Source organism: Diadema antillarum, unplaced genomic scaffold (assembly GCF_040938485.1).
Source record: "Diadema antillarum isolate AM-2024a unplaced genomic scaffold, OU_Dant_1.0 seq00000581_RagTag, whole genome shotgun sequence".
NCBI lineage: Eukaryota > Metazoa > Echinodermata > Echinoidea > Diadematoida > Diadematidae > Diadema > Diadema antillarum.
The window spans coordinates 1,122,519-1,144,850 of NW_027271515.1; the positions used below are offsets into that span (position 1 = coordinate 1,122,519).

The 22,332-nt window shown below is 37.8% G+C and overlaps 1 protein-coding gene across 1 annotated transcript in view; it reads right to left on the minus strand.

Annotated features, from left to right (window-relative positions):
- LOC139735477 (piezo-type mechanosensitive ion channel component 2-like) overlaps positions 1-20,637 on the minus strand; it is a 123,167-nt gene extending 102,530 nt beyond the window's left edge. Inside the window, exons 1-6 of the mRNA XM_071646233.1 lie at positions 20,171-20,637; positions 9,454-9,552; positions 8,233-8,355; positions 7,510-7,552; positions 6,215-6,685; positions 4,997-5,183 (exon numbers count right to left, since the gene is read on the minus strand). Coding sequence (XP_071502334.1) covers positions 4,997-5,183; positions 6,215-6,685; positions 7,510-7,552; positions 8,233-8,355; positions 9,454-9,552; positions 20,171-20,243 — 996 coding nt within the window. The 5' untranslated portion in view covers positions 20,244-20,637. The remainder of the gene's footprint in view (positions 1-4,996; positions 5,184-6,214; positions 6,686-7,509; positions 7,553-8,232; positions 8,356-9,453; positions 9,553-20,170) is intronic.
- Between the last annotated feature and the right edge of the window lie 1,695 nt (positions 20,638-22,332).

Here is a 22,332-nt window from a genome sequence, read left to right on the forward strand (position 1 = left end):
CGGCGAAGACAGGATGGTTCATGTACGCAGACAGGGGAATGAAATATGAGGTCTTACATCAACAACCTCAACAAATGTCAGTTACTGTAAACGTGGAAATTTTCGCGGTACATTAATTTTCGCGGATTTCGCGCTACGCTCGGCTAGCGCGAATTCAAAAACGCGCGAATATATCTTCACAATTTTCTACGCACATTTTGAACGGGATGAATTACTGATGTGCGCTTCATCGATGATACTGCTACAATTTGTACGTAGTACAATGTACAGGCATGTTTACGCTACTAGTACTGTGCGAAGAGACGATACCCTAGATTGCTGTGTACTGTAGCATGCATGTGTGCACCGCACGCATCGATGCTACAGTCCCCCGTGACTACGGTACTAGAGTCACAGCTGTACTACGTATTTGAGTGCTTGTACTCGCAGTCGAGCCGCTCGCTACGTCGCTTGTCGTACGCTGGCATAGCACGCTATGTAGCAGAGGCTTTGGATGAAAGCAGTGAATGTGTACTACAGTAAAGTAACCTGCTGCGGAGCGCGAATTTAAGAACCCGCGATATGTTTTCGAGCCGCTCAGCGCGAAAAATTAATCGCGCGAAAATATTGACGTTTACAGTAAGTCGTTTTACATTCACAGCAGCACAGATGATACGGACACAACCATGTGGCTTGGGATTGATATGACACTGTTTGATGGCGCATGCAAGTAACAAACAGACATTCCTGTCAAACTGATCTGGGCCTGGATCAGCCACAATGTGATTTCAAGAATGAAATATGATCTGCTGATATTAATGGTGAGTGCTATGTGGTGTGTTCCACATACACCCAGCCATATATGAAGCCCATGTTCAAACATTACCATATTTGAGTCTCCACTTTAAACTTAAGGAACACTATGTCTGGTATTGCTCAAAAAAGATGTTAGCTGTGGTTTAAAACTCCCATACCCTCTCCAAACCTATAATATCTTAATATTTTAATTTTTCAATTAAAAATGTATCAGTTTCTTTGCTGATCAAGACACAGTGTCAAGACATAGCGAGTATATGTCTTGCAATATCTTAGAACAGAGTTGTTATTGATTATTCTAATTTCACATCTATATGACTTATGTCATACATGAAGTAAAAACTTATCAACTGATTTTAATGGATGTACTGAGATGTGTAGAAGCTCAATAGACTTTGCCTCAATAAGAAGAAAAAAAAATAAAAAATACAAATACAAAGATGTGCAGTCTAGATCTGGAAGGCATGAAACTGTCACGGTCCATGTTGATGATAGACACTGATTGTTGACGAGGAAAATCACAATTCCTGATGAGGTTTGGGCAGCAAAATGATGGAATACCATGGTAACACAGAGATTGTTATAATAGGGTCATATAGACAGGTGGTACTGTACTTTCCAAACACAGCACAATGATTGCTAGCTTTGATGTTGGATGTTAACAAGGATTCATTGAAGATTAAGAAAGACTGAAACCTATGGATACGTGTTGGATCATTTGACTGACAAATGACTGGTTTGAATACAACTGGATGGAAAGTGTTTAAAATGCATCTGATGTTTGATCTCCCGTTTTTCCACCTTCAGTTTCAATATTTCCTCCATAAACAAATTACATCAAAGAGGAGCTAGATCCTACCATGTGCAATTTAGCTACTATCATATTTGTTCTAATATCTCCCACCTTTTTTTTTTCTCTCTGTTAAAAAAAAATACCAATGGAATCCTATTAGCTTTGCTCAATTTTCATTCAAATCATAAATGTTTCTGATCAGTTTCTCTATGTTTGCACCATCACACTTTCTCTCTAACACTCCATCTGTTTAAAGGGCAGATGTTTGCATTTACATTATAAATATTAAACATGACTGAAACTAATTAATACAATATGAAAACTAGGCATCTTTAACACCTAATGAATAGTGAAAATGACTGTTAGTCACAATTACAGCATTGATTTCTTTGGTGAATTATGTACAAGCAGTCCAGTGACAACTTCCACCACCTACACAATCTGCGAATGACTTCTCAGCCTTGGGCTGAGGAGTATCTATGTTTGCAGCCAACAGAGTATGCTTCAAAGTTAATCTCTAAAATTACGCGATAATCTAATATTGCTGAGGTACTGTAATAAATGGTAGATACTATCAAAGCTCTGGAGCTGGTCCATGAGAATTCTTCCAATGGAAATGAAAAAGCAGCATACACTTTTTTGTTGTACACCTGATAACTTCATCTCTTCACTGGCATTGATGAATTTCAGCATTGATGAATTTCATTTTTTCACGAGGAGTTACATTATTTTTATGTTTCCTGGGGCCTGTTGCATAAAAGTTACTATTATGGTAACTTTGCCATCCGATGGTAACTTCCATGGAATTCTTGATTTTGATTGGCTGTTGAGTATTGTTGCCAAGGTAGTTACCAGTGGAAGGTAAAGTTATCATAATTGTAACTTTTGTGCAAAGGGCCCCTGCAATCTTGTGCTGCAACAAATTTTGTGACTTTCTGTGCTTCAGGACCATCAAAAAAAAAAAAAAAAAATATATATATATATATACATTCTCTTCTAATATTATTCATAGGTCAGCCAAAGCACATTTTCAGATATGTTAATGTTAATATCTATACATGAAGGAAGTATGCAATGCATAGAATGTGAGAGTGATTTGTATTACTTTACCCATCAAACCATCACAGGACACTACTTTATTTTGTCATCATTAAATATGCACCTCTGTATTTCACTGCATATTGTTTGTGGAGAAAGATTAGACAAAACTGGTTAAGTTCATCAAATTTGCAGAAATTCAGGAAGAAATTTACACAAATTTGCCAATTTGAAAGAGAATGGAAGCATTAAATCTTCTAAAATGTGTTGCCTACTTCAATTGTAATTTATCAATCACGAGTCTTTGATTGACATGACAAACAATTACCTTGGTGTATATACTGTATATGTGACCAACAATGGGTTCAAATGGCAGAACATTTTGATTGTGCGCAATGGAACACTTACAATGGATAGAAATAAATGATGATATAAATATTTATCACAAAAACACAAAAATGTGGCTTTGGGGGCACTTGATGGGTTACAAATTAGAAAGAATAGAGGCAAAAGATACTGTACATATAAGAGAAGGGTAATCAATGTCTTGCAAACTGGTACATGTACATGAACAAAATGCACACATGTGCAGGGTATAGTGGTATGCAAGTAAGTATTAAGGGTACAAGTTATTTTACCCTTCACATGTACTGATGCTCAGCATATTGTTACACATATATATGCATATTTTATTAAGCATGCTTTGGTGAGTGACTAGACACAAACACTACACTAGCATGTTTTGTCTGAAAATGCAGGACGGTCTGAGATATGCAATTTTTTTTTTTTTTTTTGGGGGGGGGGGGGGGGGGATGGGGGTGGTCAACATACATACCTGAAGTCTCTGTATACCAAAAGAAGCAGAAATGATGAAATTTGATTGTTTTCTTGCATTAGTCACAGGTTCTACATACTATCATACAGTTTTCTGAAAAAGGCACTACCTTCTATGTGGGCAGTGCATCAAACAGTACATACCACAATGATTTACTACTTTTTTTTTTACCGAATAACTACAGGCATTCTTTTCAATTTGTCAGTAGATCTCATGCAAAACACACATTTTTTACACCATGAAAATGGAATTGTTAAAGTTACTTTAGCACATCATTTACCTTGGCATTTTAAGGCAAGGACAAAGAGAGCATGCTGGTATTGCAGAGCAAAATGACGAGTTTAGGACTACAGGAATATCTTTAGAGTAGAAGTACGCATTCATATGCATACAGCATTTGTGTTAAAACTACTGATTATACTGAAGATTTTCAACTTGTACCTTGTTAAAAGATTCTCAATCTTATATCATAACCCTTTGAATATATGCAAAATGAATTAATAAGTCATTGAAACATAAAGGACTGATTGCACACAGAATGATAGTCTCTTATATGCATTTTTATTCTTCCTGACTAATTTTAACAAATGGCTAACTGCAAGTGTTGGATTACAGCTGTGTATCATAATAATCATCAATGTTTTCAAAACATATCCTGACAAGTCCAAACACACTGAAAAGATACCTGCATCCTAATGTATTTGTTGCACAGCTTTATAACATGTGGAAGTGTGAATCTGTATGCTATGTAATCAGTATAACTATGGATATTTACAAAGTGTAAAAATCAAACATTCAATTCAAATATTCAAAGATATTGAAACCCATGTAGGGATGGTATAATAGATAACTTGATAAAACTTTTTGGAATACTTAAAAGAGAGAGTAAAGTTAGTTAAAGTTCATTCTTAATTATAGATGCCCCCTAAGGTGTGTCTGCCTTCTCTTCTTCTTTGTTATATTTAACCCATTGTGTGATTTGAGTGCTGATTGACACAGAAAACCCCATAGTGTTGTACACACTGTCCTAAGTCCCTGGTACAGAAAGGGTTAAACCATTTAATACTCTGTCCACACAACATTCTAATAACTTATAAATTCAGCCTTTTGGTAGTTGCATCTGTTCATTTTTATTTTCCTTTGAATGAACAGATGTTTCATGCCCATCGTCATTAAAAAAAAAGAAAATCAAAGAAAGAAAGAAAGGTGAAGGGATCAGTTTTAGACTGAAATTTTGCAGCAGTTAAACACATTCTGGTATTAGAGCACAGCATGGCAGTATAATTAGATAGGAATTTCATTGCAATCTGAAGAGAGACAAGAAGTAAAAACACAACATGCACAGCATACTGTATATTAGACCTAAATCTACTGACAGCTAATTGAAAACACACATACACAGAAACATACACATAGATAAACATGTCAAGTTGTCCAGTTGCTGTCATCGTTTTTCTGCTTAAGAAATTAAAATAGCACCATAGATCATGTATACGGATAGACAAGCACGAATGAAAAGTGAAGCACAGACTTACGGGTCCTGCGAGCCACCTGTAAACCTCATGGCCCAGAAACCAGTAGAAGAGAATGAGGATGGCTGGGTTGACGAAGATCGGCCAGGGGGCCTTGGAGTAGAAGAACAACTCCCTCGGGTCTCCTCCGACGTTGCAGCGGAGCGAGTCCACGATGGGAGTGAGACCAATAAAGGCTGTCAGTGGGAGTCTGGTGAAGGGTAAAACATATGGAGGCAGAAATGGGGAGGGTTAGGAAAGTTCAATCACATAACAATTGCTAACCGTAAACAGGCACAATTTTTAAAACCCAACACTGGGGTGCTGTTGCACTGGGGTGGTGCGGCATAGTGGACAAGACTCCAAACTCTAAATCGGAGGACCCAAGTTCGATTCCTGCCCAGTGCTTAGGTCTTTGGACAAGATTTTTTACCCACCACGTCCCTCTTGACCCATGAATATAAATGGGTACCTGGCAATGCTAGGGTAATAATAATGGCAGGGCCCTCTTGTAGAGCAGTGGCAACAGTGAAGAGGTTACCCTGGATAAAGAAGACCTTTATTATCCCATCATCTCCTGACCCCAAGTTTAACCTTCTCAGTGGTATTAGGATGGTATTTCCACTGTTCAATCTGTTATCTGAATCCTGTCTCATTTGTGTTTATTGGGACTTCAACAAAACCACACAGTTGTATAAACTGTGGCGTAGTGGTTGTCTGTGAGAACAGGAAGAGATGGTCATAGGTTCAAATCTCGATCCAGCAACTCCAGCCACTTACCATACATTACTACTCTCACAGGCATAATATGTGCACATGCCTCTCATGCAAGGAAATAATTACCTTGACTTTGACTATAAGAGCAAATGATGATAAACATTCCAAATGCAGTGCAATGGTTTGCATCACTGTCTGTGCAATGGTTTGCATCACTGTCTAGACAAGCAAGGTGATGATTATGGGTAGAATGCTAAGGCACAAGAGATGACCTGATGAAAGAACTCAGTACCATGTGTTGCTTGAAGGAATTCAGTATTGTGTGTGACCCAGGCCTTTGACCTTCAAATGCATTGCTTCAAATGCGCTGCCTTCAAACGTGTCGTCTTCAAATGCAAATCATATGCTCTTCAAATGAACTTAGGCCTTTTGCTCTTTAATACATTTTATTGGAAATAAAATGAAATAAAATAAATAAAATGAAAATGAAATGAAATGGAATATAGTTCATAAAGTATTCCATACCCAGATTTTTTATCCGGCTCCACTGGCATGGCCTCCTGAAAGAACTGGAACTGGGCAAGGTAGAGGACCACAACGTGGCATCCGCTGTATATCAGCCACACCACCTCAATCCACTTGAAGACACGCCCCCACGTCTGGTAGAATGACCACCACGTCACAACGACCAGGAACCCAACAAAGTAGACGGAGGACAGCGCGGACGGCACAACAATCCCAGCCAGAGCGCAGAAGAGCATGATGTTGCACGACAGCAGGCCGTCGACGACCACGGACGTCCGTCGGGGTCGACGCTCCATGACGGGCGTCAGCCTACCACTCTCCTCCCGGTCATCTTGGGCGGGGTCGGTATCTTCAGTCCGAGGCGGGACCAAGATGTAATTGCACATGACGAGGACCAGCAGGGATACTACAAGGAGGATGACATCGGGAGCTACCAGTCTGGCCACATTGAGTGCGTTGAGGTCGTCCAGTCTGCAGGTGAAAGTTATGTGTGATAGGGAACTTACAATGTGAAGCCTTTCTTATACCATAAAGTCAGGAGTTTTTCATTTGGAAAATATTTAAAATAGAAGAAACAGCTTTTACAAATACAAATCATCACAGAGATGCTTCAGAACAGTGAAAGTATATACCAAATTTTATGTTGAATTGAGAAGTAATAGTTATTGGAGTGTCTATCTCTTCATCTGCCTTTAGCAAATTATATGATTTTTGGTTGAATATGCAACAAAGTTCGAAGCTTTTTAGACCTGGAAATGTGTAGAATGTAATACATATTTTAAGTAGCAATACAAAGGACACAATTCAAATATAATATGTTAAATGGTTACTCATCAAAGTTAATAAACCACAGAATAGAAATTTTAAGGATAAGCACACTATTTCTCAATGTATTGTGAAGCTGCTCTCATGTGACAAGTAAAGTCACATTACTTGAATTCAAAACCTATAGCATACAACCCTACAGCAAAAAAAAAAAAGTTATTATCTTAACAGAAGAAATGAAATGAGGCCCTCATTTCACATGTAAAATATGCAGGCTAGTGTTTTTAAAAGTCCCTACAGTCTTAAGTTTTCCTTCAAATGTGTGGGTTATTACTGAGTTAAATTTCAAATATATACGTATACAACCATCTTTGTGAATATTTCTGTTTTGACTATACAGAATGAAAACAGAAAGAGAACTGTCCTGATGCCTTCTTGGAATGTAGACAATGTTGTAATCCTTTTGGAAATTAATAAACAAAGAAAAATAAATTCTACAAAAGAAATTTTGCAAATCCCATGCGACATACCTCTGAAAGCCAAGTTGCAGCCATAGTGTGTCTGTATAGTTACCTGGTTGGAAGATGGGTACAAAATTGTGTTTATTATTTTACCAGTCGGCATCATATCATGTTCATTACAGGATGATTGAGAAAAGAATGTAACACAGACAGAGAGATAGACAGACACAAACACACACACACACACACACACACACACACACACACACATAACACATACATTGCACCTGTTTAGAAACACAAATGTTCTCTTGCTGTCTAAAATTAGAATGTTTGTATTCCTATGGCAGTCCACATTTAGTTTCACTTTCTTATAGCTTTCCTGTAAAGATACTGGTGTACAAATAACCACACACACTTGCGCACACACCCAAACACTGCACACAAGTTTTGAATAGAATATTCTCCCTAGATATCCCTTCAGCAATTTAGAACCTGAACCGGAAGGTCATTACTACAGTATAGAGTTTGTCTAAAGTATGAATGCCCTTTTGCCCTGAAGTCGCTAACTTTTATTGAGACTACTTACAATAAACACACACACACACACACACACACACACACACACACACACACACACACACAAACACACACACACAAACCACACAAACACTGCACATACCATTCAAACAGAATGTTCTCATTACATCTCCCTTCACCAGTTGAGAATCGGAAGTTCATTTCTACAGATGACCTATTACTTTTCAGCACACAACTTTAGTTAATACTCACAGTAAGAAGGATCTTTCTCATCGTAAGTGCCTAGTCCCGCCTGCGCTATCTGATAGACAATCTGTGAGAGACAACCTAGAGCACTAAGTACCACCAGCGCCTTCATATACCGCCCCGCTGCTCCTGTGGAAACCAAGAGAGGTGCAGTTATGGCAAATGCCTCCATGTGGTCAATTTCTGGCAACCATCATTCATAGCCCCCCCCCAAAAAAAAAAAGAAAGAAAGAAAAGAAAAACAACAACAATAACAACAATAACAACTACAACTACAACAACAAACCACAGGATGGTAGTGATGGGTTCTTCCTTTGCTCTCTTGTAAACTGAAGGTGGAACACAGACTTATATCAACCAGTGGCATAACTAAAGTTATGATTTGATCCGATTTGATTTGATTTCTGTATTTTTCACCACATGAATATACCTTAATTAATAAACAAACAAAACAAAACTATACTAAAAACGAAAAAAAATTCAAAATACTTACACAATGGGGCAAAGTGATATACACATTATAAATATGTGTAAATTATACTAAAAAATACATGAACTGGTATTGTAATTATTCAGTAGAATTATTCTTTGGTGTACCATATACAAATACACAAGTGTGCTATATAATCGACCTTGCTCATAAGTCAAATAATTGCCTAAGTTGAAGGTCTTTTCAAGTCCTCTTCTCTTTATTCTATTGATTTTAATTCCTCATAAGTCAAAGTTTCTGTAAGTCAAAGATATTCTTCAGTCTAAATAGATTCGACTCAGGCAAGGTACAAGTAGACTGTATTTACATAAAAACGTACTAAGCAAATCAACAAGATTAATTGAATGAAAGCCCTGAAGAACCAAAATTTCCCATATATTTTTGATATTTGATGCAATATTTGGTACATTGGAGTACCAAATGAAAATTCGCCATTTTGTTGAATAATTCTTTTCAGCGTTGTACCCTGGGTTATATGCGCAAAATTGTTTCCTTGTTTTTGATTATGCAACATAATTGGCATTGGGATCGTAATCGCTATGCCGATTTATGCCGGGCACTGATGATGAGAAAATAGTCGCCATGACAACATTGCACAACTGTATGATAGTGGACACAAGATGGCGCTACACAACACCGTACCCCGGGTTACAACGGCATCCCGGGGTACGGCGTGCTGAATCATTTATGAATCATATTTTGCAGATGTCTGAAGGCATAAAAGATGGTTGACAAACCTCTGAGATGAATCTCATGTGAAGGGCTTCGGATGAGAGGCAAGGCAAGGAGGCATAGCAGGTAAATCCCTGACACCAGATTGATGCGGACAATGCTCACTGTGGAAGATATGGAGAGAGAGAGAGAGAGAGAGAGAGAGAGAGAGAGAGAGAGAGAGAGAGAGAGGAGAGTGAGACATCAGATTGGCTTTTAAAGCGCCTGACTTCAAGATTGGAAGAGATCCTCAATAGGATATAGTCTCAATTTCAGACCCAGATACGATAACAAGCATTTGTACTGTAAAGCAAAAAATCTTCGCAGCATCACATTTTCGCAAATTGGAGTCTTTTTCGCAGCATGAAATTTTTGCAAACTGCCACCGGCATTCAATTCATATAGTATAGACAAGAACTTTTGCTTGAATTTTGAGAATCATGACTCCCGCAAAATTCGCAAAATTAAAATGCACACAAACATTTTCGATTTTTCAGATCTTATGGAATAACAACATGTAAGAAGAACATGAGAGCATAATGAACGCAGTATTGTAAAAGCTGAAATTTTTGCACAATGAGGTTTGGCTCTCAGCCAGGTATTAACGATAAATTTCACATGTTTTTAATTTTGCTGATGGTCACCTCAAGTGAGGGTGAACTTCAAAGACCTCACCGCTGGCTGCTGCTGCTACAGCAGTTAACGACTTTGGCAGCACATACTAGTGTAAAACATGATATATTTGCAGCATGAATTTTTTGCAAATTGGAGCCGACGGCCTTTTTTGCGGCGTAACATTTTCGCGAACTGCCACTGGCATTCAATGCATGGTGATAGTGTAGACAAGAACTTTCGCGTGCATTTTAATTTCGCAAATCTTAGCACTCGCGAAATTTGCGAAATTAAAATGCATGCGAACATTCCTCATTTTACAGTACTACTTGGTGGGTTAAAAAGTATTGGTCTGCTTTTGGACAGCAAAGTCACTCATACTACAGGTCTAGCAAACATGAAGAAAACTACAAATAATATGACACTCAATTATATGATACACCTTAATGACACATGTACCTCAAGATCAAAGATAGATAATATTACATATAGAAATAAAAAAGCAAAAAAAAAATGTGCTTTCATACATGTATTTATGCTAGTTTCATATCTTGTGAAATACAGGAAGTTTTCCACTTTTACAGTATCACTAAATCTCCTGTGTTACATAGTATTTCTTCATTTCAAAGGGGGAAATACCCAGTTAGCTCCAAATACACAGCCGATTATAATGTAAACATTAGTTTCACTACACTCTTTTAATTGGGCGTATAATGGTTACACTGTAATCATACTGTTACTTTCACATTAAATTACAATCACCTGGCAACAAGACTAATGACCACATTCATCTGTGATTCAATCAGAAAAGGAGACACTCGATCAAATTGACAGACTATCATTCACAGTCTTGACCGGTACTGGAGTGGCCTAAGCTTGCACGCGCATGCACAAGCTGAGAAGCCTATTCACTGACACTGAACCAGGCTGGCCAGAAAATATGTAAAAAACGGTCCAAGATGGGTGATGATAGTCTGTTCAGAATCTCCAAAATTGTGGCAATAATGCAGCATATTTTTTCTCCCTTATTCATTTGAATTTGTTTTCTTAAAATGAAAACAAGACATTAGTATAAAATTTTTAGTAGGTTTTAGGTGCAAATATTCACAGCTGAATGACACGCCCCTTAAAAATTAAAATAACAACAACAACTGCTTATTGGTCTCAGTTGAAGACAAGTGGAAATAGCTCTATAGTATGAATTCAAATCCATAGACCTATCAAAGTGCATAAACGTTAATCAAATTGCTAAAGAAAAACCTTCAAGCCATATAACCACCTGTTTATAATATGTATTGATAATGCAAAGATCTCTACATAGTGTTGACTTCATATTATGTTAGTTCTCAGTTGAGAAACAGAAAAAAAATGATTAAGTTTTTCAACTTCTAACTGAGTTAAATCACCTATATTTTTCTATCACTTTGATAAAAACAGACTCAGCAATTTATGAATTCATGAAGAAAAACTTAACAAGAACACTGTCATCTACATTTCATGTGAAACCACAAAGGTGACACACTTTAATGTGGTATAATCCTATGAAGGTGACATGCACTACTAGTGTCAAGAATTTCCACCTTGTGGTTGGTACAAGTAAAGAATAGAAAAAAAAAAAATCATATTTTGGTAGCCTCAAACCAGATCTTCATTGCCCCCCCCCCCCTCCACACACACACCTACACACAAACACAAGTGAGACATAATCTCACAAGCAAATGCAGTGTGTTTGCAAATTACACCTGGCTTGTAACATATATTGTACCTGTATGCAGCTTTTGGTTCTAAAAGTTGAATAATGTACGGTCGTATTATATAATACGCTTTCCATCTTGTCTGAAAGTGTAACGATGAAGTCTGTGGGATACAAATGGAGCTTTAGGATAGAATTCAAAGTACCCAAGCAGACCAACCTCCAAATATTCATCCTTGAAACTGAGTCTTTTCTATTTCTATTTGCACTTTGTCATATGAAATTTGATTTCAAGATGAAAGAGAGCAAAATAGATATACCATGGATGCTGTTGTTGTTGTAGTTGTTGTTATTGCTGCTGCTGTTGTTGTTGTTGTTTGATGGGTTTTTTTTCTTTGGTTGCCCTTGGCTACCAGAACTTCTGAAGCCATACCCCTTGGCACAGAATACATCGTTTGATTGAGTGAAGTCTCTTCACATTGTGAACCTGGCAAATTCTTGTTTGTCGATGTACACGTACACATTGTACAGTATAAATGGAGAAAATGTTAAAATAACAGTTGTGAAGAAAATGCACACTTTTTTTTATTAAAGCTAAAAAATTGTGACATAAAATATAGACTGTAGGCCTACCTATGTTCCTTTAATACACTGATCATCATGATCGGATGTGTATTTTGTCACAAAAATTTTCAGTAAGTGGTGCTGTCATCTTTTGTTACAGGTAATCAACTCAGGTGCCATGTTAGCTTCAAAGACAATCTCATCTTTGCCCGCACTACTAGTATTCTATTTTATAATGCCACTACCAGCTAAAATATGCACTACACATCACTCATGAGTCACCTTGTAATAGTCTTTGTGACTGATGCATTCAACTCTAAAAGCACAAATGTCCATTATAATTAATTAAGAACGTACCATGAACAATATGGGAAAATAACGTGCTGAACGAGAAAAAGCAAATATATCATATATACCAGTATACACACTTCAGTTACAATATACTCTTTTCTATCCCTCTCTCCCTTTCTATCTCCCCTTTTTTCCTTATTCTCTTTCTCCCTGTTTTCATACATTCCAAACAAATCACTTCAAGGATGCGCCATGCTTTCATTGAGTGATTGGCCTTACATCGATATCAGTTTCATTTGCTCTGCTAATTTATTCACCAATGCAATCAGGTAGAAAGCCACTCACAAGGACAAGGTGGTGGTTAATTTCCAGATATAAGTGATTCAATTGATTAAAAAAATAAAAGGTCTTTTGTCATGGAATAAACAGGTGACAGTCTATAGCCTCACTACATTGTACTTGGCCTCCATTATGGCTGAGCAAATTTGCAGTGTAACAAACATATGCACTCAATCAACTGAATTATGGGTGATTTCCCACCATGTGACTGGTTATCAGCCAAAGTGATACATTTCAAAATTCCTTTATTTCATGATCCTAATGGACTTACATTATTTCTGAATACAGGACCAATATTACAGAATGACCATGAGTAATAGCCCAAATAATAGATGTGTGACAATGAAAGTACACTGCAATAGCACTGGTAGTCACAAAAGTCTATGGCAGCAAGCTGAAATTAGTCTAAGGTACCAGCCACCAATGGTAAAAAGCAGTTCATACTCTGAATAAGAGCATTACAGTAAACACACACATACACACTGTGCTGGGTTTTGGCACAAGAATTCATTCAGGACGGCTCTGATATGTAACAACTTGAAATGGGTACTAGTAGTTTGCGTCAACCTACATGTACACATCATCACTCATGTTTGCTTTGCGGAAAGTCTGTGTTAAGACTGCCAAAAGAAAATAAATAGATTCCTTGATGTATGCATTTGGTTGTATAACATATCTACATGCCATCGCAAATTAGCTGTGAGATAGTGGAACCCTGGAAATGAAAGAAGATTGTAGGTCGTACTACTATTAAGTATCTTTTCCAGCATGCTTTAAAAGCGTGGATATTGTCAAATCACACACAGGTAACAATAACACGAGTGATGCAAAGATCAGCTATACACGGCACGGCTCCTGGCACAGCTTGTATGAGGACAAAACAAATCACAACGCTGATCGAGCTTTGTGCGTCCATGTGCAGCCATCTGTGTGTGTTCGACGGAGTCCACTGACAAAGCCATGGGGGATACGCTCATCAGCACAATGTATAATTTTTTCTTTTTGCATGTGTGTGGAGATCACAGAAAAACGACAGAACAACGCAGAAAAAAAAAGTGAGAGAGAAAATTGAGTACAGTAATTGAGCATAAAGTGCATGTAGGCCTATGTTGTATGTGCAGACAGGATACACTCTTCTGTTAGAATCAATCACTGTTACAATCAAAATGTTTAGTTGTTTTTCTAAAATTTGGGTACTCAACTCTAGGCTACAAATTCACCTGATGAAGATAATTAAAACTTTTGCATTGTGACAGTGACACAAAAATAACAGGTTTGAGAAATTTTGAGCAAACCTGCAAAAATTACATAAAAATGAAAAACCCCTGACTGTTAGACAATTGGACTATTGACTCACTCTCGGGCTATTTCAAGAATCACATAATCATTTCAGTCACAGGATTACAGCATTTCTTGTCTCACCTACATGTACTTTGGTATATTTTTTGTCCCCCCCCCCCAAAAAAAAAAAGATAAAAAGAGAGAAACTTATTTTCAAACATTAACATGAACGATGGTTGCTCTGTCATCTTCCATGATTTTACATACTGTTGTTGGCAAATCTTTGGAGAAGAATCAGAGTGTAAATTTATGTCTCTTTCCAGAAAATCCCAAATGAAAGCAGAAGTGACAGAAAGAGGAAATTCATGCAAGCAATGTGACTTGCTCACCACCAACCACTCCTCTGCAACTCCACACAGCCATGTGATATTAACATTATTGTTTATAAATTGATATTAATTTCAAAAGCAAATTGATCTGATGGTTTCACTCAACACGAAAGCTAATCTCCATCTGGAATACATCTTCCTAGAGTTTAATGAGACAGCTACCACCAAGTTTCTGATCTACAGCAATTGTATTCTAATTTTGAGAAAGGCTCAAAGGGTAACTGGTAGGTATTGTATAATTACAAAAGTGTGTACATCCCAAGCTCACAGAGTATAGCTAGCACTTGGATATGTTTTTTTATTGACTTGATAAAAACATTGAACAAGAGTGAATTTACTTGTTCTCAGCATCGCTTTTTTTACAAACAAATTTATTCATATTCCTTGTACACCAAATTAAAGCATGCCTTCTGTGTTTAATTGGCCAATTCAGATGTTCTTGCAAATAATGCAAGTCCATGTATAAGAATGAAACATAACATGTACACAAACAGGAAGAAAAAGAAGAATGGACCATTATTCATAGCCTTTAATAGCTTACTGTTTAAAATCAAAGAGAGCCATGTTGTACATGTACATTTCTACGTGGTATGTGGCACCACAGTACTGGTATCTCTGTGTGTACATGTAAACACATAGCGTATGGGTGTACAATCTGCATTTTGGTACTCACTGACAAGTTAGTTAGCTTTTCGGAAAATACTAATTTTGCCTCCTAATAATGGTGAAATATAATTTTGATAATATTACAATTATGATGATAATAATTATGACTACACAAATAACAACAAATTAAAAATGTTAGCTATCATCACTTTGATAAGACTTCACAATGACAGCCTAAGGTGTCTGGACACTGTCCGTCAGTAACTTGGTTTCCTTTATACAGGCTTGGCGATATGGTGCAATTAACTCGCCAAAAGCTTTTGACCTCGCTGCCTGATTTGCATAAAGTAAACAATGTGTTTAAATACGAAACCACTGGAGAAGTGTTGCAGGACAATCATGACATCTCGCCTCAGAAGCCATCAAATGATACAATCTATGCAGTAAATTGAAAGAGAAACTGTTCTCTAACTTGCAATGTTAGTTATTTTGAGTTTGATTGAAGACAAACCTGTGAAATTAACATAGAAACTTAGCTTGCATAAAAGAAAATTTGGTCTAAAAATGTTTATTTTCTCACATTTTTCTTCATTGGCCAAAAATGAAACTTCGGTATGACTTGTGGTAATACATGTATGTCCATAAAACTGTGTTTCAAATATAACTGTAATATTTGTCGCATGGTTACAACTGTATGTCGGGGAAAAAATCAAGATCACTGTCATTTGTGACCCATGTAAAATCCATAACGTATGGAGTTACGTAAAGTGTTACACAGTCCCATGTATCAGTTTTTGTGCTGCATGAAACAGTTGACGCACATTGCAGGGTTCGTCTCTCACCCACTCACCACCATGTGGACTGAAACCGAACCCTGTCACCGCGCGCCGAACCTGACACCACTGATTGGCTACAATATACACCTTTTGCTCTGATTTTCACCTAATTACTAATTGTGCAAACACGAAACTTCGTAGGTAGTGAGTCTGGTGAATACAGACTAGCAATATGTTAACTAATCAAATGCACATAGGAGCAGACTTGTGTTGGGAAATAATCGTAACCCTTTCCCATGGTCGACTCAAACAGAAAAATACACATAAATGTATCTTGAAAGATACGAACAGCATTTTCGCCCCAAAATCATATGAAGGATAACATGTTCATAAGATATACAATGTATGGGTGAAGTTTCAAGGGATTTGGTGGTAAAATAAGGGAGGTATAAGGAGGTGAACTTTCAAGATTTTTTGTCCTTCGCTCCGCACAGTGCTTCGATGGCTGTTACGAATTCAAAAGCTTATGCCCCTTTTCGCAGAGTTAATTACACCGTTATCGCCGGGCCTGTATAAGTACGTAGGCTCTAGTGAAGTCAAGTAGAATATTGTTACTACAGAAATGACAGGGATATCATATCTTGACACATGAAGAATGTCTCTGATGTAAATGCACTGCCCGCAGACACTTAAGGGGGGAGGTACCAAAGTTGCGTTTCAAGACCTTCAGTTCGATCATCTGAATCAGTCAGAAATACCACAAGCTCTTACAACATGGTACACAGTATTAAAACTTCTAGTCTAAATTATGACATTGGTAAACATCATAGGGCAATACCACTGTGGCCTAAAGAGCCCAAACAACATAAAGTAACAGAGAAATACAATGTACCTTGCTCCAAAGTTTTCATGAATCTATCTTTTAACAACATACACTCAAACATGTATGCATGAAGATTGATAGAAAAATATTTCAAAATATCACAGATATTGTAAATAGATACCTCTATGCAAATACTAAATCATATTCATGAAGATCACTTGTATACAATTGCAAACATTAGTAAATTTCATTCATGTATGATTGTAGCAACATAATTACACTTATAAATCACCATACACTGTGCACAGCAAACATGAGTAAGAAGCAGGTCTGGAACTGCAGACTAGTCAATCAGTCACATGTAGTGATTGCCCGCAAACCTCATCATGGTATTGTGCAGCCAAGCACTGAGTGAGGGCAGCCCCTGCACGGCCCATCAATAATGCACCACGCAGAGTGCCCTGGGTTTCCTATACCATCTAATGCATCATCACTAAATTGATGCACGTGCAGCGTACTGGAAATGATGTTGTGCCAACAGCTGACACTCAATTTAGGACACTACGGAATATGATACAGTCAGAGCGTGAACAAAGAACATTATCCATCGATGCTACCCCAAAGAATGGAGCTACATGTATTTTCAGAATATATGCACCATTTCCCAAATCATCCTTCTTAAATGCCTCAAAAAGGCAACCCAATAGCGATCATCACTATTTCATTAATAATTTAATAATTTAATTTTTTTGAAAATCGATCAAGTATTTGCACTGATTTTGATGTCCAGAAAAGTCCATATATTACTACACTTGTATACTCACAATCCATATTGTTTCACACTAGAAGAGATTTGGGGAAATCAATATAAGCAGATCTAAAAATGAAAGGTGTTGTTACTGTATGTCTACATGTACATGTACATAGTATATCAAATGAGAATACAGACATTTCACAGGTTTCTTTTACCTATAGCAATCACACAAATCATAACTTATCTATATTGCACTACTTACATTGTATACAGTACTCTATAATCTTTTACAATCTATGTATCTCATTCATTTTGGAGTTACAAAATGTGTAGCAGGATATAAAGGACTTCATATATTTCCTCATCCCATACATGAACTTACAGTTGATTCAACTACCTGGTAAATGAATAGACATGGTCATAATTACAGCGTATTTGAGGTACACTTTCTCTTCAACAGAACACACAAATTCTCATTCTTTCTACGAACAGGGAGAATTCGGAACCACCTTCCCCTATAAATGCTGTAAATGCTACAGGAATTGATTCTATCACCAAGGCTGCTCTGCCAGCCCTGAGAACCAGGCATCTTGCAGCAGGCTCCTACAGTATTCTTCAGTCTACAGAACTCAGTTTTCAATAGCATCCATGCATATTTTATTTACAATTTTGCTTTAATAAATCTAAATATTAACATGCATCAACTCATAGCAATTCTTCATGACACTTGACCTGTCACCACTCAACATCCCAGTACAGAGACCACTGAAATGTGACAGGGGATAATCTTATCAAGTATCATGCATAACAGTGGATTGATGTCAACCCATGCAATGCTGCATTTTGTGCCTCAGTGATGACGCGGTGTCGGCATGACAAAGTTGTTATGTTCCATGATCTATAGCCTATCAGCATTCATACAGTGTAGGACCGAGCATCAATTTCTAATGAGTATCACAGAACATTCTATGTACAAAGTCTTGCCTGGTGAGTTGATAATCAGGTTACCAGACCTCAAGAGAATACTTTATTCTTAAAGTGAATGTTTTGGGGTAAAAGTGGTAACACAAGGAGTGGAGCACTGAAACTTTCAGTGAAATTAAACAAATAAGACTAAAAAAAAAAAAAAAATACATAAATTTATAAATGAAAATAAAATAATGCTGCATGGCAAAGAAGTAGGCCTATGACCATGTGGGCAGACCTTTTGACAATGCAACTGTAGAATGTTACAATTATAAATCACTCTAAAGATGAAATTCAAGATAATTGATTTTCTTGCTGTAATACTACTTGGAAAACTTGAAATCAATTTCAGTGGCTCCAAACTACACCAACATCCAAAACACATGATTTTCACACATTCACACACTCATATGACACTCTCTCCTTTCTAATTTCTTCCTGAAGGAAGACATACTTTGTAGCATCTCGTGGATTTGTGCTCTTCTTGCATTTCAATCACGGCCACGATAAAGTTTAACGATTGTAGCATTTCCATTAGTAGCATCCATTTCACATATCACAACATGGTCTACATAATTCATAAAGCACTCAAAAGTAGATTGGTCTAACTCACATTTTACTGTCCTTGTAATGCATTATGCATACCGATCATTAATCTGTATCGTATCAAATGACAGATGAGAGGAAATCCTTGTAGTGTTAATGCAATGATATTAATTTTAGTAAACCACCTAGTCTTACACACCAAGGCGTTCGAGTACTGCTACTCGTATGGTAGTTGTTGTTTACTGTAGTCTGCAGTGTGTCAATCAAATCAAGGAGTTTCTGCTTGAAGCGCCTTGATCAAATCGAATATGGGTCAGCAGGCCCAGAATATAGACTATGAACATAATTTCACTTTTTTTTCCCCTACAGCTATAGAAGCTAGCATAAAAAAAAATAAACCCATTCAGGCCATTGATAGATAATCAAATTGTCCAGTACCTGGTTTTGTGTAAGTGGTAGCTCTGCATTGCGTTTAATTGCACCACTTGACACGAACCTGCCACATACAACTAGCACGGTAGAGAGCGAAAGAGAGGAAGATACAATTAGTATGAGCGCTGTAACACGAGACTACTGTTCTTCACTTCATCATCATCATCATCACCACCATCATCATCACCACCATCATCATCACCATCATCATCATCATCTGGATACTTTGGAGAGGCAGATCCTGTGAAGTGTGATCCTCAGTCTATTAATTCTTCAGCGCAGCTGGGTTACAAATATGGGTTATTCATTCACTGTTAAAGACATGCGCAGAGAGCAGAGGGGGTTAGGACATTTTGACCAGGGAAGGCCAAAGCCGTCGGGCCACCAGTGGTGATCATCCAACTTTACTTGAAACAAATCACTGGAGGTAGAATCAATACTTTTTGAGGAAGGCTGTTCAAATCAGACACAGTACCGGTACTTCAACTTGGTTGCTGAAAAAAAAAAAAGGCTTTCCTTTAAATGCTAGAAAGAATTGGTAGACTACTACAAGGCATGTACAAAGATATGATAGAATTAGAAATATTTCTTTCTTTCGTTAGTTATGGGAGTTAGTTTAGTAAGCATATCGCATCGGTATTGAGCTCGTCGTGAAGATGTGCGAAACTCACCAAATAGCAAAGTAAGTCCCAACAACAACTTGAACAGGAACACAGTCGCAGATACTTTCACCAAACTCGCCATGACTTCTTCTCCTTTCTTCGGCTAGTGTTGATGAAATATGCACCATTCGATTCTACACTCTATAAACTAAATCCAGTGGCATTTGGTCACGACATCATTGGACAAATGTCACAGAGTAGTCAAATTGTTCTGCTAAGATAATTTGAGGCTGGAGCGGTGTAAGCATGGAACGGAAAGCACCATGTTCCTCGCCCCTGCGCAGCCGGCCCACTAGGCAGTCACGGGGTCCCGCTGTGGAGCACGGTCGCGGTCCAAGTCAGCCTATACGATCAGAGCCGAGGTAGACCCACGTAGCACGCACGAAGCAGAAGCCAGCTCGTATCGTATCGTTGGTTGAGGTCGCGCCCCTCCTACCTTTACGACAACAAATCCGTTGATCGGCACTCTGATCTCATGTGACAAGAAAGGAGAGTGAGAACAAACGGCGCTTATTCTCAACTAAGGGTCCATTTATGATGGGTGGATTTTCTCCATGTAGGGCCTATATGCAATGTATGTATGGACCATCTTCTCCACAGCTTTTATCACGAAACCAGCGAGAGCGATCGGTCGGTCGCGTCTGATGTGTTGTCGCTGCATGCACGTATGGTGTACGCAGCAAGTTTGCGCGGTACGATCCACACGCACGGTGTACGTACATAGTGGGTGGTGTCGCCCCCGCGCCAAACGTACAACGGATCGGAAAATGATCGCACTGGTTTCTGAAGCACTTACGGGCTGCTCACCACTTGATCCAGCGATCTTCTCGTCCAAATGTTGCGACACCACACGATCTGTGGGCGGACGTGGTCACACAGTAGCTTGAGTGAATCAATGAATCTCGCGAATCCGGCACGATACGACACGACAAGAGTCATACAGAGACCTTCGTATACCAGCGTAAAAAGTTTAATGGGATTGAGTTTAATTGACTAGTTTGCTCGTTTTACTCTGCATGTGTAATATAGCAAGGCAATTAGGGTTGTGAGGAATGAAGAGGCATGGGAAAATCTTCAAACTAATTGTTGGAAAATATTTAGGATATCGCTGCCTCTATTTTTGAAGCATCGCAGGCATCAAGTGAGTCAAATATGCACATAATTTTATTTCACATATAAACCTATCATGGACATAAAATGAATATGGCACACACATTACAAGGTTAAAGGATGGGTACAGTAAATAGGATGAGATGGGGCTTGAGGTTTCCAAAGTTTTTTTGATGATGATTTTTAAAGATAATGAGAAACTTCTCATGAAATATGAAAGAGCATATAATTGTATGAGGACTTCAAAGTTTATTTGATGAAATCTGGTTTTGAAATGGCCGAGTAAAACAAAGCGATTCTAATAACATAGTTGGGAACCATTTTTTATTAGGATCATTTTGTTTTCATTTTTTTATTGGATGTTCGTAATTTACAAAAAATAGTTACTTTCAAAAGGTCGATCAAACATATTCTATTATCAGCTTCACGCTGAACTCCTGGATACTATTAACTATTAAACTTGCTGTGATCATATATTTCCCCTGAAATCAACATTTGAATGGGATTTATGAGAAATTTAATCAATTTAATCAGTATAATTTGCTTATAATGACTTGACACTTTAAACTTTTTCTTGCTCTCTCTTGTCAATGTCCGACAGGACAAATAGGCACCACACAAGCATTTCTTCTTCCCCCCTCATGTTCCCATGCTCTCTTTGTAAATACCCCCCCCCCCAACTTCTATCAAGTATCATTTAAACTATTTGCAAGCATATATAGATTGTGTGCACGGGGGTTGCAACGATTTTCAAGCTTTAAGCTTATGTTGCAATTCCTTTGCGTGTTCGTTACCTTGAATAATGTAGCTCTCTAGTGGAGTTGTATACTATACTGTAACTGCTTCTTATCAATGTATACTTATAGTCCAGTCAAAATATGAAATGACCCACAACTAATTGCAACAGAAACGATTCCACTTGCATTTGACCCGGAAGAGGTATTAAAATAACATATCAAAAGTTCCCTAAAATTCGAGTGGTGGATCAGTGTCTAATTTGCATAAATTCAAAATGGCCGCCATACAACCTATTTATGCCTATATCTCGGGATATACAACCC